Raw genomic sequence first — 13,468 nt, 5'->3', positions numbered from 1 at the left:
TATGACTTCCATCCACATTAAACCACCAAAGTAAAAGCCATATTATCCTTGTGTCAATTTGAGCATTAGAAATTGTGGATTACTAGCTTGACGGTTATCCAATGGACTATGAGCAGTGGTGCCTTTGGAGATATTTTGTGTAAATGTGCGTCGAAATGTGGCACCCATAGATATGTTGTCTTCGGATCGGAGTAGTTTAACAGAAGTCCAGCAGTGTGTGGCCACTGAATGTTATCAAGAGAAATTTCAAGGAAGGAATTCACTCATATATACTACTGAAGTTTATGTAGTATTGAATGAGATGGTATTTGGCTCTTTTTTTTCTTTGTAGGTGGTATTAAACGCTAGCGAAAATCTTGATTATTTTGCTAGTTCTACAAGTTTGATGGGTACATATGGGGTAGTGAAGTTGCATGAAATAATCAATATTTACAATCGGCAAGTTTGATGGGTATAATGAGAGGCTGACTGAAACGAATCTCTGTTTCAAATGTTACTTACTTTCCAGGCCAGAAGTCAAAACCAGAACCTTTAGTATGTCTTGAGTGGAAAAGAGGAAGAGGATGGTAGAATTGTTATATACACAGAGAGGATGCTTCCACCGACCCAAATCACGAGACCACGTCGTCCCAATACCCATAAGCCATCTCTTACCCTCCTCGTGCACTCCATAGTATCTCCAACTGATACACCTGATCTGAAAGACCTCCTGCGAATCCAAAGTTGTTTCTCCCATTTCTCTAACACTGCACCGTAGACCTGATGATAATATAGAAATTCCCCAAGTATTCTTCACACTCTGCTGCAAAACTCAGTCCTCAGCCACATAACGAACCCAAAATCTTTAAACACCGCACTTTACTTGAACCCACTAGAACCATTATTGAGAGTCACTCACTCAGACCTGGTCCCGAATATGTAATCAAACTCTAGTGCTCTGCTAGCACATGAACACTTCCAAGGAAGCAACCGGATGAATTCTTTTCCTTGTACATCACATCCACGGGAAGCATAAATTCTAAGTCATCCCCAACACCTGCACATGAATCGATAAGGCGAAATGTAACACATGTACGTCAAATTCCTTGTCCAAAATGCCCTTGTTGTTTTTCTCCTCTTGGTCATAACTAATCCACCAATGCACCGATAACCAGAAACTACACAGGCACACAACCACGTGACTCAATCATAGACAGTGGGCTCCCCCACTTAGCTTTACGCTACAATCACATAGATCCAAGCCCCAAAACGACCTCTTCTGCCCAGTTACCATGATCCCACACCGTTGCTTGGCCAAAATTCTCATAAGTTCTTGTTGGACTAATCATAACACATCCCGAATTATCAGCCACAATCGCACACTCGACCTCTTAACAGTCGTACTATCCTTTTCAAGCGATCCAAGCTCACATCGCAGTACATGCATCCCATGTTGAGCTGAAAGTAGAACTCTTCGTAGGAACCTCATCAAAATCACGCAACCGCTAACCTGCTCATAGGAGATAGCCCACCTGTGTAACCTCATATCGACCTCCTCCAACGTCATTGCTATAGTTATATCCATCATGAAATCAACTAATCTCCCTGGGTCCATATTGATCCGCTAGCCGTAAGAATCCCTTCATTCATTAACATCACCCAAAGGTCCAACAACGTGTTTGAAACTCGAAGCCGTATTGCATCCAAGACAATGGTCGAATACTTCACCTTTTCCTACATTCCTGTAACGACCGGGGCCGATAGTTTTGAGTATTTTAGCGCTGATCTCCTATTTATTGTTTCATCTATGTTATATTGTAGTTATGCGACTTGCCGGGGTGTTTGGTTTTGGTTTGAGGTGAATTTTGGAGTGAAATAGGACACATAGTCCCTAAGTTGGAGGTTTAAGTTATAAGAGTTGACCATAGTTTGACTTTTATGTAGATGACTCCGGAATGGAGTTTTGAAGGCTCCAATAGCTCCGTATGGTAATTTTAGACTTAGGAGCGTGTACGTATATTGAATTGGAGGTCCGTAGGTCATTTCAGCATGAATTGACGAAAGTTGGAAAAATGGGAGATTTTGAAAAGTTTGACCGGGAGTTGACTTTATTGATGTCGGGGTCGGATTCCGGTTTCTGAAGTTGGAATAGGTCCGTACTATCATTTATAATTTGTGTGCAAAATTTGAAGTCAATCGGAGTTAGTTTGGTATGAATCGGGATTAGTTTTGGAATTCGGAAGTTCATAAGTTTCTTAGGCTTGGATCGATGCGCGATTCGTTATTCTAGTATTGTTAGAGGCAATTTGAGGCTTCGAGTAAGTTCCTATTGTATTTTGGGACTTGTTGGTATGATTTGACAGGGTTTCGAGGGCTCGGATGAGTTATTTTTTAACGTGTTTGGTGTTTTGACATTGTTTTGAGCATAATCATGTAATGATCCAAATGTCCATTTTTAGTTCTAGAGATCTAAATTCGATTTTGAAACTTCCGGGAGTTTAATAATGATTTATAGGAATGATCTGGAATGTTTGGTCTAATTTTATTAAGTCGCAATTGGGTTTTTACCGCGAAGCATGAGTTAATTATTAAACGAGTGAAGTTGGTATCGCATTGAGCAAATGAGCTCTGAATTGAGTTTCGATTGAACGACTAGGTTTGTATTATTATTTTTGACTCATAGGAACAAGAATCGTCGAATTCTGAGTTCGTATGATGGAGTTAGAGCCTTGTGAGTGAAAAAGAAATTGTTGGTGCAAGCAGGTTCTGGAGCGACCAGATTTGGCACTTTTAGTGATGGGACTCGGGCTTTTAGTGACCAGATTAGTGTTTTTATTGGGCAGTTTTTTTTATAATTATTTCAACATTTTTGGAGTTAGGGAACTCGAATTTGTCGATTTTTGAGAGGATTTTTACCACAGGGATTGGGGTAAGTATTTTTGACTCGGTTTTGATTATATTCCATGATTCCATCTTCGTTTTTAGTCTTTAATTTGGTGAATCAAAAGTGAAAATTTGGGGATTTTGTCAAAAATCCGAAAATATGAAATTCATTGCTTTGGGAGTCAAATTGTACTCCGATTCGAACACAAATCACGTAATTGAACTCGTAGGATTATGGGATATCGAAATCTACCCATTGTCTCGAGTTTGACCGAGCGAGCCCGGGTATTGACTTTTGAGAAAAATTTAGCAATTGAACCTTTATGTTATGGAATTAATTTCTAATGCATTAATTGATATTATTAAGTTAATTTTGACTAGATTTGGATCGAACAGAAGTAAATTCTAAAGGAAAAGTTGTGACTGTTTAAATTGTGGATTTTTAAGCAAGGTAAGTAACTTGTCTAACCTTGTATTGGGAGAATTTCCCCTTAGGAATTTTGTTGGAAAATGGAACCATCATAGAAGAAGGAAACCATGAAACTCTTATCTGTAACGAAGATGGCTACTACGCCTCCCTCTTCAAACTTAATGTGGGATCTCTCATAATCTCTTATTTTGGCTATATACATGCCTCGTGCTTTTTATTAACCTGACGCTAGGATATTATCAAAAGTTATATGTTATTGGCAGTTGCATAGCAAACTGTACGTACTCGCATTATGTTCATTGTTAATATATACTATTAAACTATGTTTAGATGTTCTTACAAGGAAATATATGTCTGTGGAACCCACTTAAATAAAAAGAAATAAAATAAAATGATAACAAATTTTAATGGGGCGGCTGAAATATATAGTTGGTTTGTACGGTGCAACAATTTTTAAATTGTAACAAAGACTTGCAATTTGCAAGTTGCAGAACCATGCAATATGGTTGATTCAATGTTTGGCAGGTTCTCCTATAAATAGGAGCTTCGTTCGTTCAGTTTAAACACACAAAAACAAAGAGAAGCAATAGAAGTTAGAGAGAATAATCCACAGATTGTAGTCTGTGAGATAAATAGTGAGTTCCACTAATATTGTAGTGAGGTATTTTAAATAAAGAGTGTAATTTCTTTCAAAAATTATAGTAGTCTCTTGACACTACTAAGTTGTAATATTATAGTAGTAATATTGCTCCGCTCGGGTATTGTATTTACCTCGTGAAAAGAGTTGGTGTCGTTGTTACTCTCTTGTGTCATTATTATTTTTCGTGGATATTATTTCTGGCCGGGATTATCATTTTTCCCAACAACGTGGTATCAGAGCCATGGCGAATAATGGTCCACTATCGTTTCAGTACCCCCGTCTCACAAAAGATAATTATGAGAAATAGTGTCTACGTATGAAAGCCATTCTTGGCTCTCAGGATGTATGAAAAATCGTAGTCAGAGGGTATGCAAAACCCTATAATGAGAAAGCTCTGACTCAAAATGAAAAAGAGGTCTTAATAAAGACGAGGAAGAAGGATCAACAAGCCATCACGCTTATCCACCAATGTTTGGATGATGCCATGTTTGAGAAGGTGGCAGATGCTGCCACCTCAAAGGAAGCTTGGGAGATTTTACAAAATTCTCTCTAAGGAGTTGACAAGGTCAGGAAGGTAAAACTTCAAACTCTAAGTTCTGATTTTGAAGTTTTAAAAATGAAAGAATTCGAATGCATTTCGGATTATTGTTCAAAAGTGAAGGCCGTTGTAAATCAATTAAGAAGATACGGGGAGGACATAGAAGATGTCCGTGTGGTAGAAAAGATTCTTCGCACTTTAACACCTAAATTTGATTTTGTAGTGTGTACTATTGAGGAGTCTAAATAATTAGACTCTATGATGGTAGAGTAATTGGAGGGCTCTTTACAGGCCCACGAAGAAAAGATTAAAAGGAGACAAGAAGTGCTATTGGAGCAACTTCTTAAAACTCAGGTATCTTTCAAGGATTATGGAGGTGAAACGAGCTATCGAGGGAATGGACAAAGACGAGGTCGTGGCGGTCATAGAAGAGGAAGAAGTAACGGTAATAACTTTAACAATGAAGTTAAAATCCACCAGACATTCAGAGGTTGTGGTCGTGGACAAAGAGGAGGAAGAGGACGTGGCTACTACCAAGAAAATAATAGACAAAGGTATGATAAATCCAAAATTGAGTGTTATAATTGTCATATATTTGGCCATTACTCTTGGGAATGTTGTAGCAATGTTGAAGAAAAGGCTAACCTTGTTGACGACAAGAAATAAGAGGATGAGTCAATGTTGTTACTGGCACTTAAGGAAGAAGACATGGATGATTCTAGCTCGTGGTATTTGGACAATAGAGCAAAACATCATATGTGTGGATGCAAAGACAAGTTTGTGGAGATCAATAAGTCGGTGAGAGGTAATGTGTCTTTTGGAGATACCTCAAAGATTCAAATCGAAGGGATAAGTACGATTCTAATCTCCTGTAAAAATGGTGGCCACAAGTTAATTCAAGATATTTATTATGTATCGAAATTAAAAAGTAATATTTTGAGTTTGGGCCAACTTCTTGAAAAGGAATATGACATCCACATGAAAAATATATATCTTTGGCTTAGAGATTCAAGTGGAATTCTAATTGCTAAAGTGCATATGGCAAAGAATAGATTATTTTCTCTGAATCTTAAAACAATTGATGCAAAGTGTTTGAAGGCTAATGTGCAAGATGAATCATGGTGTTGGAACATGCGATTTGGGCACTTGAATTTTGAAGCACTCAAATCAATGGGAGAAAAGAACATGGTACATGGGATAATAAATCAACCATCCCAATTAATTGTGTGAAGCTTGTCTTGTCGGAAAACATGCAAGGAGGAGTTTTCCAAAGGAGGCCATGTCAAGATCAACCAAATCGCTCCAGCTTGTTCACACTGATGTGTGCGGGACAATCAATACACATTCCTTTGATAAAAGTAAATACTTTCTACTCTTCATTGATGACTTTAGTAGAAAGACTTAGGTTTATTTCTTGAACCAAAAATCTAAAGCTTTTGCTGCTTTTAAAAATTTCAAAGTACTTGTGAAAAAAGAAAGTGGCTATGAAATAAAAGCTTTAAGGTCCGATAGAGGAGGCGAATTCACTTCAAAAGAATTTAATGACTTTTGTCAATCTCATGGAATTCGTCGCCCTCTAACGGTACCTTATTCACCCTAACAAAATGGAGTTGCAGAGAGAAAGAAACGAACGATTCTTAATATGGCTAGATGTATGTTGAAAGCTAAAAGAATACCCAAGGAATTTTGGGCTGAAGCTATTTCTTGTGTAGTTTATTTGAACAACGGGTCTCCAACAAGGAATGTTATAGATCAAACCCCTCAAGAAGCATGGAGCGGAAGAAAGCCAAGTGTCAAGAACTTAAGAATCTTTGGGAGCATGGCATATGCTCATGTGCCACAGCAAGAGAGAGCGAAACTTGACGATCGAAATGTCAAGCATGTGTTTGTTGGCTATGATACGAGTTCAATAGGATACAAGTTATACAACCCAAGCAGTGGCAAGGTGGTGGTGAGTCGTGATGTTGAGTTTGATGAAGAATTGGCATGGAATTGGGAAGCTCAGGAAGAAACTTCATATGATTTTCTTCCATACTTTGGTGATAAAGAAGAACCAGAGACCGTGGAACCGGTACAAGATGTAACTCCACCTCCTTCTCCAATCAATGTCGCATCTCCTTCTTCTCAACAAAGGTCAAATGAACAACCGCAACGGACAAGGAGTATTCAAGAGCTCTATGATGGCACGAAAGAAGTTACTAATTTTGATTTTTTATATTGTCTCTTTGCTGATAGTGAACCAATAAACTTTGATGAAGCTGTTACAGACAAATGGTGGAGACAAGCCATGGAGGAGGAGATCGAGTCAATAGAGAAGAACAACACTTGGGAGTTAACAACTCTTCCCAAGGCTCATCACGCAATTGGAGAAAAATTTGTATACAAGACAAAGAAGAATGCTGATAGAGATGTGGATAGATACAAGGCATGACTTGTGGCTAAAGGCTACAAGCAAAGGCAAGGCATTGACTATGAAGAAGTCTATACACCTGTTGCCCGCATGGAGATGATTCGTTTGCTGATCTCTTTGGCGGCGCAAATGAAGTAGAAGATTCATCAACTTGATGTCAAGTCAGCCTTCTTGAATGGATATCTTGAAGAAGAAGTCTATGTTGAACAACCATTGGGCTTCATGGTCAAAAACCATGAAGATAAAGTGATGAAGTTGCATCGACAAGTATTTTTAAGAAAATGGGTTTACTCGTTGTCTCTATGAACATGCTCTTTATTAAAGTTCATACTAATGGAGATATCTTGATTGTTTGTCTTTATGTTGATGATCTTATTTTGACGGGTAATAACCTAAGTTTGTTTGAAGCTTTCAAGAAAGATATGTCCCGTGAGTTCGAGATGACAGACGTAGGGCTCATGTCATACTACCTGGGTCTAGAAGTGAAGCAGATGGAGGGTGGGATTTTTACCTCTCAATAAAGCTATACAAACGAGATATTGAAGAAGTTTAACATGCTCGATTGCAACCCCATGAACACACCGATAGAGAGTGGGAAAAAGTTGTCTAAGTATGATGAAGGAGAAAAAGTGGATCCCACTTTTTTTAAAAGTCTTGTGGGAAGTTTGAGGTACTTGACTTGTACCAAGCCAGATATACTCTTTGCAGTTGGAGTAGTAAGCCGCTTCATGTAAGCTCCTACCTCCACTCATTTGAAAGTCACTAGAAGAATTCTTCGTTACCTAAAAGGTACGATTGATTTTGGGCTGTTTTATTCTTATTCCAGTGATTTCAACCTTATGGGATTTTGTGATAGTGATTATGCGGGAGATATTGATGATAGAAAAATCATAACAGGTTTTGTGTTTTTCTTGGGTGATTCTGTTATTTTGTGGAGTTTAAAGAAACAATCAATTGTTAGTCTCTCGACTTGTGAAGTTGAATATGTAGCAGCAACATCTTTTACGTGTCATGTTATTTGGTTGAGAAGATTGTTGAAGGAGCTCAATTTATCACAAATTGAATCTACAAAGATTTGTATTGACAACAAATCCGCACATGCACTCGCGAAGAATTCCGTGTATCATGATCGAAGCAAGCATATAGACATAAGGTATCACTTCATTAGAGAATGCATTGCCAAGAAAGAGGTTGAGCTCAAATATGTGAAATCTCGTGACCAAGTTGCAGATATTTTCACAAAGTCTCTCAAGCTTGAAGATTTTTAGAGATTGAGATCAAGTCTTGGAATGAAGAAGAAAAATTAAAATTATGGGGGAAATTTGTGGAACCCACTTAAATAAAAAGAAATAAAAAGAAAATGATAACAAGTTTCAATGGGGCGGATGGAACATAAATGCAAAACCAATTTGTGTAGTTGGTTTGGACGGTGCAACAATTTTTAAATTGTAACAAAGACTTGCAATTTGCAAGTTGAAAATTGCAAGTTGCAGAACCATGCAATATGATTGGTTCAATGTTTGGCAGGTTCTCCTATAAATAGGAGCTTCGTTCGTTCAGTTTAAACACACAAAAACAAAGAGAAGCAATAGAAGTTAGAGAGAATAATCCACAGATTGTAGTTTGTGAGATAAATAGTGAGTACCACTAATATTGTAGTGAGGTATTTTAAATATAGAATGTTATTTATTTCAAAAATTATAGTCTCTTGTCACTACTAAGTTGTAATATTATAGTGGTAATATTGCTCCGCTCGGGTATTGTATTTACCTCGTGAAAAGAGTTGGTGTCGTTGTTACTCTCTTGTGTCATTATTATTTTCTATGGATATTATTTCTAGGCGGGATTATTATTTTTTCCAACAATGTGGTATCAGAGCCATGGCGAATAATGGCCCACTATCTTTTCAGTACCCCCGTCTCACAAAAGATAATTATGAAAAATAGTGTCTACGTATGAAAGCCATTCTTGGCTCTCAGGATGTATGAGAAATCGTAGACAGCGGGTATGCAAAACCCGATAATGAGGAAGCTCTGCCTCAAAATGAAAAAGAGGTCTTGGCAAAGACGAGGAAGAAGGATCAACAAGCCATCACGTTCATCCACCATTATTTGGATGATGCCATGTTTGAGGAGGTGGTAGATGCTACCACCTCAAAGGAAGCTTGGGAGATTTTACAAAATTCTCTCTAAGGAGTTGACAGGGTAAGGAAGGTAAAACTTCAAACTCTAAGTTCTAATTTTGAAGTTTTAAAAATGAAAGAATTCGAATGCATTTCGGATTATTGTTCAAAAGTGAAGGCTATTGTAAATCAATTAAGAAGATACGGGGAGGAGATAAAAGATGTCCGTGTGGTAGAAAAGATTCTTCGCACTTTAACACCTAAATTTGATTTTGTGGTGTGTGCTATTGAGGAGTCTAAAGATTTAGACTCTATGATGATAGAGCAATTGGAGGGCTCTTTACAGGCCCACGAAGAAAAGATCAAAAGGCGACAAGAAGTGCCATTGGAGCGACTTCTTAAAACTCAGGCATCCTTCAAGGATTATGGAGGTGAAAAGAGCTATCGAGGGAATGGACGAGGACGAGGCCGTGGTGGTCATAGAAGAGGAAGAAGTAACGGTAACAACTTCAACAATGAAGTTAAAATTTACTAGACATTCAGAGGTCGTGGTCGTGGACATAGAGGACGAAGAGGACGTGGCTACTACCAAGCAAATAATGGACAAATGTATGACAAATCCAAAATTGAGTGTTATAATTGTCATAAATTTGGCTATTACTCTTGGGAATGTCGTAGCAATGTTGAAGAAAGGGCTAACCTTGTTGACGATAAGAAAGAAGAGGCTGAGTCAACGTTATTGTTGGCACTCAAGGAAGAAGACATGGATGATTGTAGCTCGTGGTATTTGGACAATAGAGCAAGCAATCATACGTGTGGATGCAAAGACAAGTTTGTGGAGATCAATAAGTCGGTGAGAGGTAATGTATCTTTTGGAGATACCTAAAAGATTAAAATCGTATTGATAGGTACGATTCTAATCTCCTGTAAAAATGGTGGCCACAAGTTAATTCAAGATATTTATTATGTGCCGAAATTAAAAAGTAATATTTTAAGTTTGGGCCAACTTCTTAAAAAGGAATATGACATCTACATGAAAAATATGTATCCTTGCCTTAGAGATTCAAATGGAATTTTAATTGCTAAAGTGAATATGGCAAAGAATAGATTATTTTCTCTGAATCTTAAAATAATTGATGCAAAATGTTTGAAGGCTAATGTGCAAGATTAATCATGGTGTTGGCACATGCGAGCGGGCCCGGGTGTTGACTTTTGGGTAAAATGTAGCAATCGAACCTTTATGATATGGAATTAATTTCTAATGTACTAATTGATATTATTGAGTCTATTTTGACTAGATTTGGATCGAACGAAGGTAAAATCTAAAGGAAAATCTGTGATTGGCTAATTGTGTATTGCTAAGCGAGGTAAGAGATTTGTCCAACCTTGTAGGGGGAATTTCCCCTTAGGATTTGTGTTGGTTGTAAAAATTGTGATATGTGAAAGCCGTGTACGCAAGGTGACGAGTGTGTACATGGGCTAAATGTGGAAATTTCCGGTTTTAGCTATGTAGATTTCTTCCATGCCTTAATTGAGTTATCCTATCATGTTATATTCGTCATCATTAGTCTATTTTTATATGTTCTACTTGTTGTATATCTTACTTGCTAATTGCTATACATATTTAGTTGAAGTTCTTGTTTCCCTTGTTCCGTATTCATTATTTAATCATTGGACCCTTTACTTGAAGTTGTTAAATTATGGATTATCTGGTAGTTGAAATTAGTATTGAGTTATAAAGGTCGTGATTCACATTAAGGCGAAGTGTTAAGTTGTGAAATTCTATGTTGTTGAATTATTCACTTCCAATTGTTATTGTTGAGATTGTGGGTACAATGTGGTTAGGCCTTGGGCTCCTAGTAAAAATTCTGTTATTGTTGATTTCTTTTGGCAAGTTGTGATACTGGGCACTTGAGATGCGATCTGTGGTACATTGTGATATTGATACGCATGCGGTGAGATAAGGTGGGCTTGATACGCGTGGCTAGTAGGGGAACTACTAGAAGTCATGTGTTGTGATAAGGTAGGCTAAGCGCATGATGCTTTTTCGGGAAAATAATTTTTAAAACTAAATGTGAAAGCTCTCACGGTGATATAAGAAAATATTATGATTTATTTATGTGATTTGAGACTACGAGGCAGTACCTCGGTAGTGACTCTTGTTGGCATTTATCCATTTTTATCACATGCCCTTGGTTGTTATTTCCTTAGCATATTATTAATTATTTTCTCTGCGCTGCATTAAATTGCTTTAGTTCCGTATAGTCAACCTTGATATGCCATTTGTTGTTTAAATTTCATTACTGCCATTATTACACTGCCTTATACTTGTTCAGTATTTTATTTATTCCAGTAGGGCCTTGACCTGACCTCGTCACTATTCTACCGAGGTTAGGCTTGGCACTTACTGGGTACCGCTGTGGTGTACTCATGCTACGCTTCTACACATCATTTTGTGCAGATCTGGGCACTTCCTACCAGACCAGGCATTAGTGAGCTGAGTCAGTATGCAGAGACTTCAAGGTATACCTGCCGGCATCCGCAGGCCTCGGAGTCCCCATTTACCTAGATTATTTTATTTCTAAACCTTTATTAGACTCTGATGTATATAGATGTTCAGTATCACTTCATAGAGCTTGTGACTTGTATTTCGCCGGATTTTGGGAAATTATGTATATAGTAGTTGTTGGATTTTAAGACTTTGATTGTTATTTCAGTTATATTTTGCATGTTGTTAGGTTTACCAAGTCTTAGAGACTACGTGCCGTCACGACATCCTACAGAGGGGAATTTGGGGTCGTGACAAGTTGGTATCAGAGCCCTAGGTTCATAGGTGTTATGAGTCACAAGTAAGTTTAGTAGAGACGTCTGTACTTATCTTCGAGAGGCTATGGAACTGTTCGGAAAAGTTTCACTTCTTTGATTCCTTATTGTGTGAATTTGTTGACTTCAAAATTTTAAATCATTGTCTTTTTATTCTCTCACCGATGGTGAGGACACACACAACTGGATCTGATGATCAGACACCCGCGCCCCCTGCTATAGCCGCGAGAGGCCGGGGCCATGGCAGAGGCTAAGGACGGCTATGTGGTGTAGCTAGAGCACCCGCACGAGCTGCTACAGAGGAGCCACCAGTAGCTCCAATTGGAGAGCAGGCACCTGAGACACCTGTTGCTACCCCTGCACTTCAGGAGACTCTCGCCTAGTTTTTTAGCATTTTGGTACTCTAGCTCAGGCTGGGTTGATTCCACTTGCTCCTGCCACATCTGAGGTCGGGGGAGGAACACAGAATCCCGTCGCCCATACCCCAGAGTAGCGGGTCTAGGTTGACCAAGTACTAGAGGTCATACCAGTACAGTCGGTTGTCCCAATTCAGCCCAAGGTTAGGGCAGCAACTTCCGAGGGGGAGCAACTCAAGCTCGAGAGGTACAAGAAGTACCACCCTACTACTTTTAGCGGTTTGGCGTCAGAGGATGCTTGGGGTTTTCTTGATGAGTGACACTATATCCTCCGTACTATGGGTATTGTAGAGTCGAGTGAGGTTGCTTTCACGACGCTCCAGATTAAGGGAGTGGCTTATCAGTGGTGGCGAGCATATGAGTTGTGTAGCTCGGCCGAGGCAACTTCACTCACTAGGGCTTAGTTCTCAGATATGTTAGTGAGGGAGTTTGTTCCTCAGAGTCTTAGGGATGCATGGCGCGCAGAGTTTGAGCAGTTGCGATAGGGTGCTATGACCGTATTGGAGTATACAGTCTGATTAAGTGATTTGTCCATGCATGCACCAGCCTTGGTTGCTACTGTCAGAGAGCGAGTTTGTCGATTTATCGAGGGGCTCAACCCTGGTATCAGATTCAGCATGGCCCGAGAGTTGGATATGGACATCCCATACAAGCAAGTAGTGGAGATTTCTAGGAGATTAGAGGGTATGTTGGCCTAGTAGAGAGGGGAGAGGGAGGCCAAGAGGCCTCGAGACTTTGGCACATACAGTGGTGCTCGTGCCCCAGTTGTAGCCCGTCATGGTAGGGGTTATCTGAGCTGCCCTGTTCATTCATCCCTTCCAGCTTCCAACGGCATTCTGGCTACTTCCAGGCCTCAGGTTCCCAATTATTCACCGCCATTGTCTAGTGCACCTCCTGTGCAAGGTGCTTTCAGCGGTCAGTCCAACCGACTAGGTCCAAGCCAGCTCCAGCAGCCACGTCCTCCGAGAGCTTATTTTGAGTGTGATGATACTCTTCATATGGTGAGGGACTGCCCCAGACTCAGGAGAGGTGAACCTCTATAGACTATTCAGGCCCCATGTATTCCACAGGGTCCTTAGGCTTCTCAGGTTGTGGTTACCGCACCAGTGACCACTCCACCTACTCAGCCAGCTAGAAGTGGAGGTCAGGCAGGTAGGGGTTGCCCTAGAGGGGCAGGCCAGGCCAGATATTATGCTCTTCCTGCTTGGGCTAAGGCAGTTGTATTTG

General features: G+C 39.4%; 1 protein-coding gene across 1 annotated transcript; it reads left to right on the top strand.

Annotated features, from left to right (window-relative positions):
* Positions 1-9,135: 9,135 nt before the first annotated feature.
* LOC138901960 (uncharacterized) lies at positions 9,136-9,537 on the top strand. Its single transcript, XM_070189761.1, has one exon. The coding sequence runs from the start codon at positions 9,136-9,138 to the stop codon at positions 9,535-9,537; it is 402 nt and encodes a 133-aa protein (XP_070045862.1).
* Positions 9,538-13,468: the final 3,931 nt, after the last annotated feature.

Source organism: Nicotiana tomentosiformis, chromosome 11, assembly GCF_000390325.3.
Source record: "Nicotiana tomentosiformis chromosome 11, ASM39032v3, whole genome shotgun sequence".
Classification (NCBI taxonomy): domain Eukaryota; kingdom Viridiplantae; phylum Streptophyta; class Magnoliopsida; order Solanales; family Solanaceae; genus Nicotiana; species Nicotiana tomentosiformis.
Note: the sequence above shows the minus strand (reverse complement) of the source record. Positions and strands in the feature narration are given on the sequence as shown.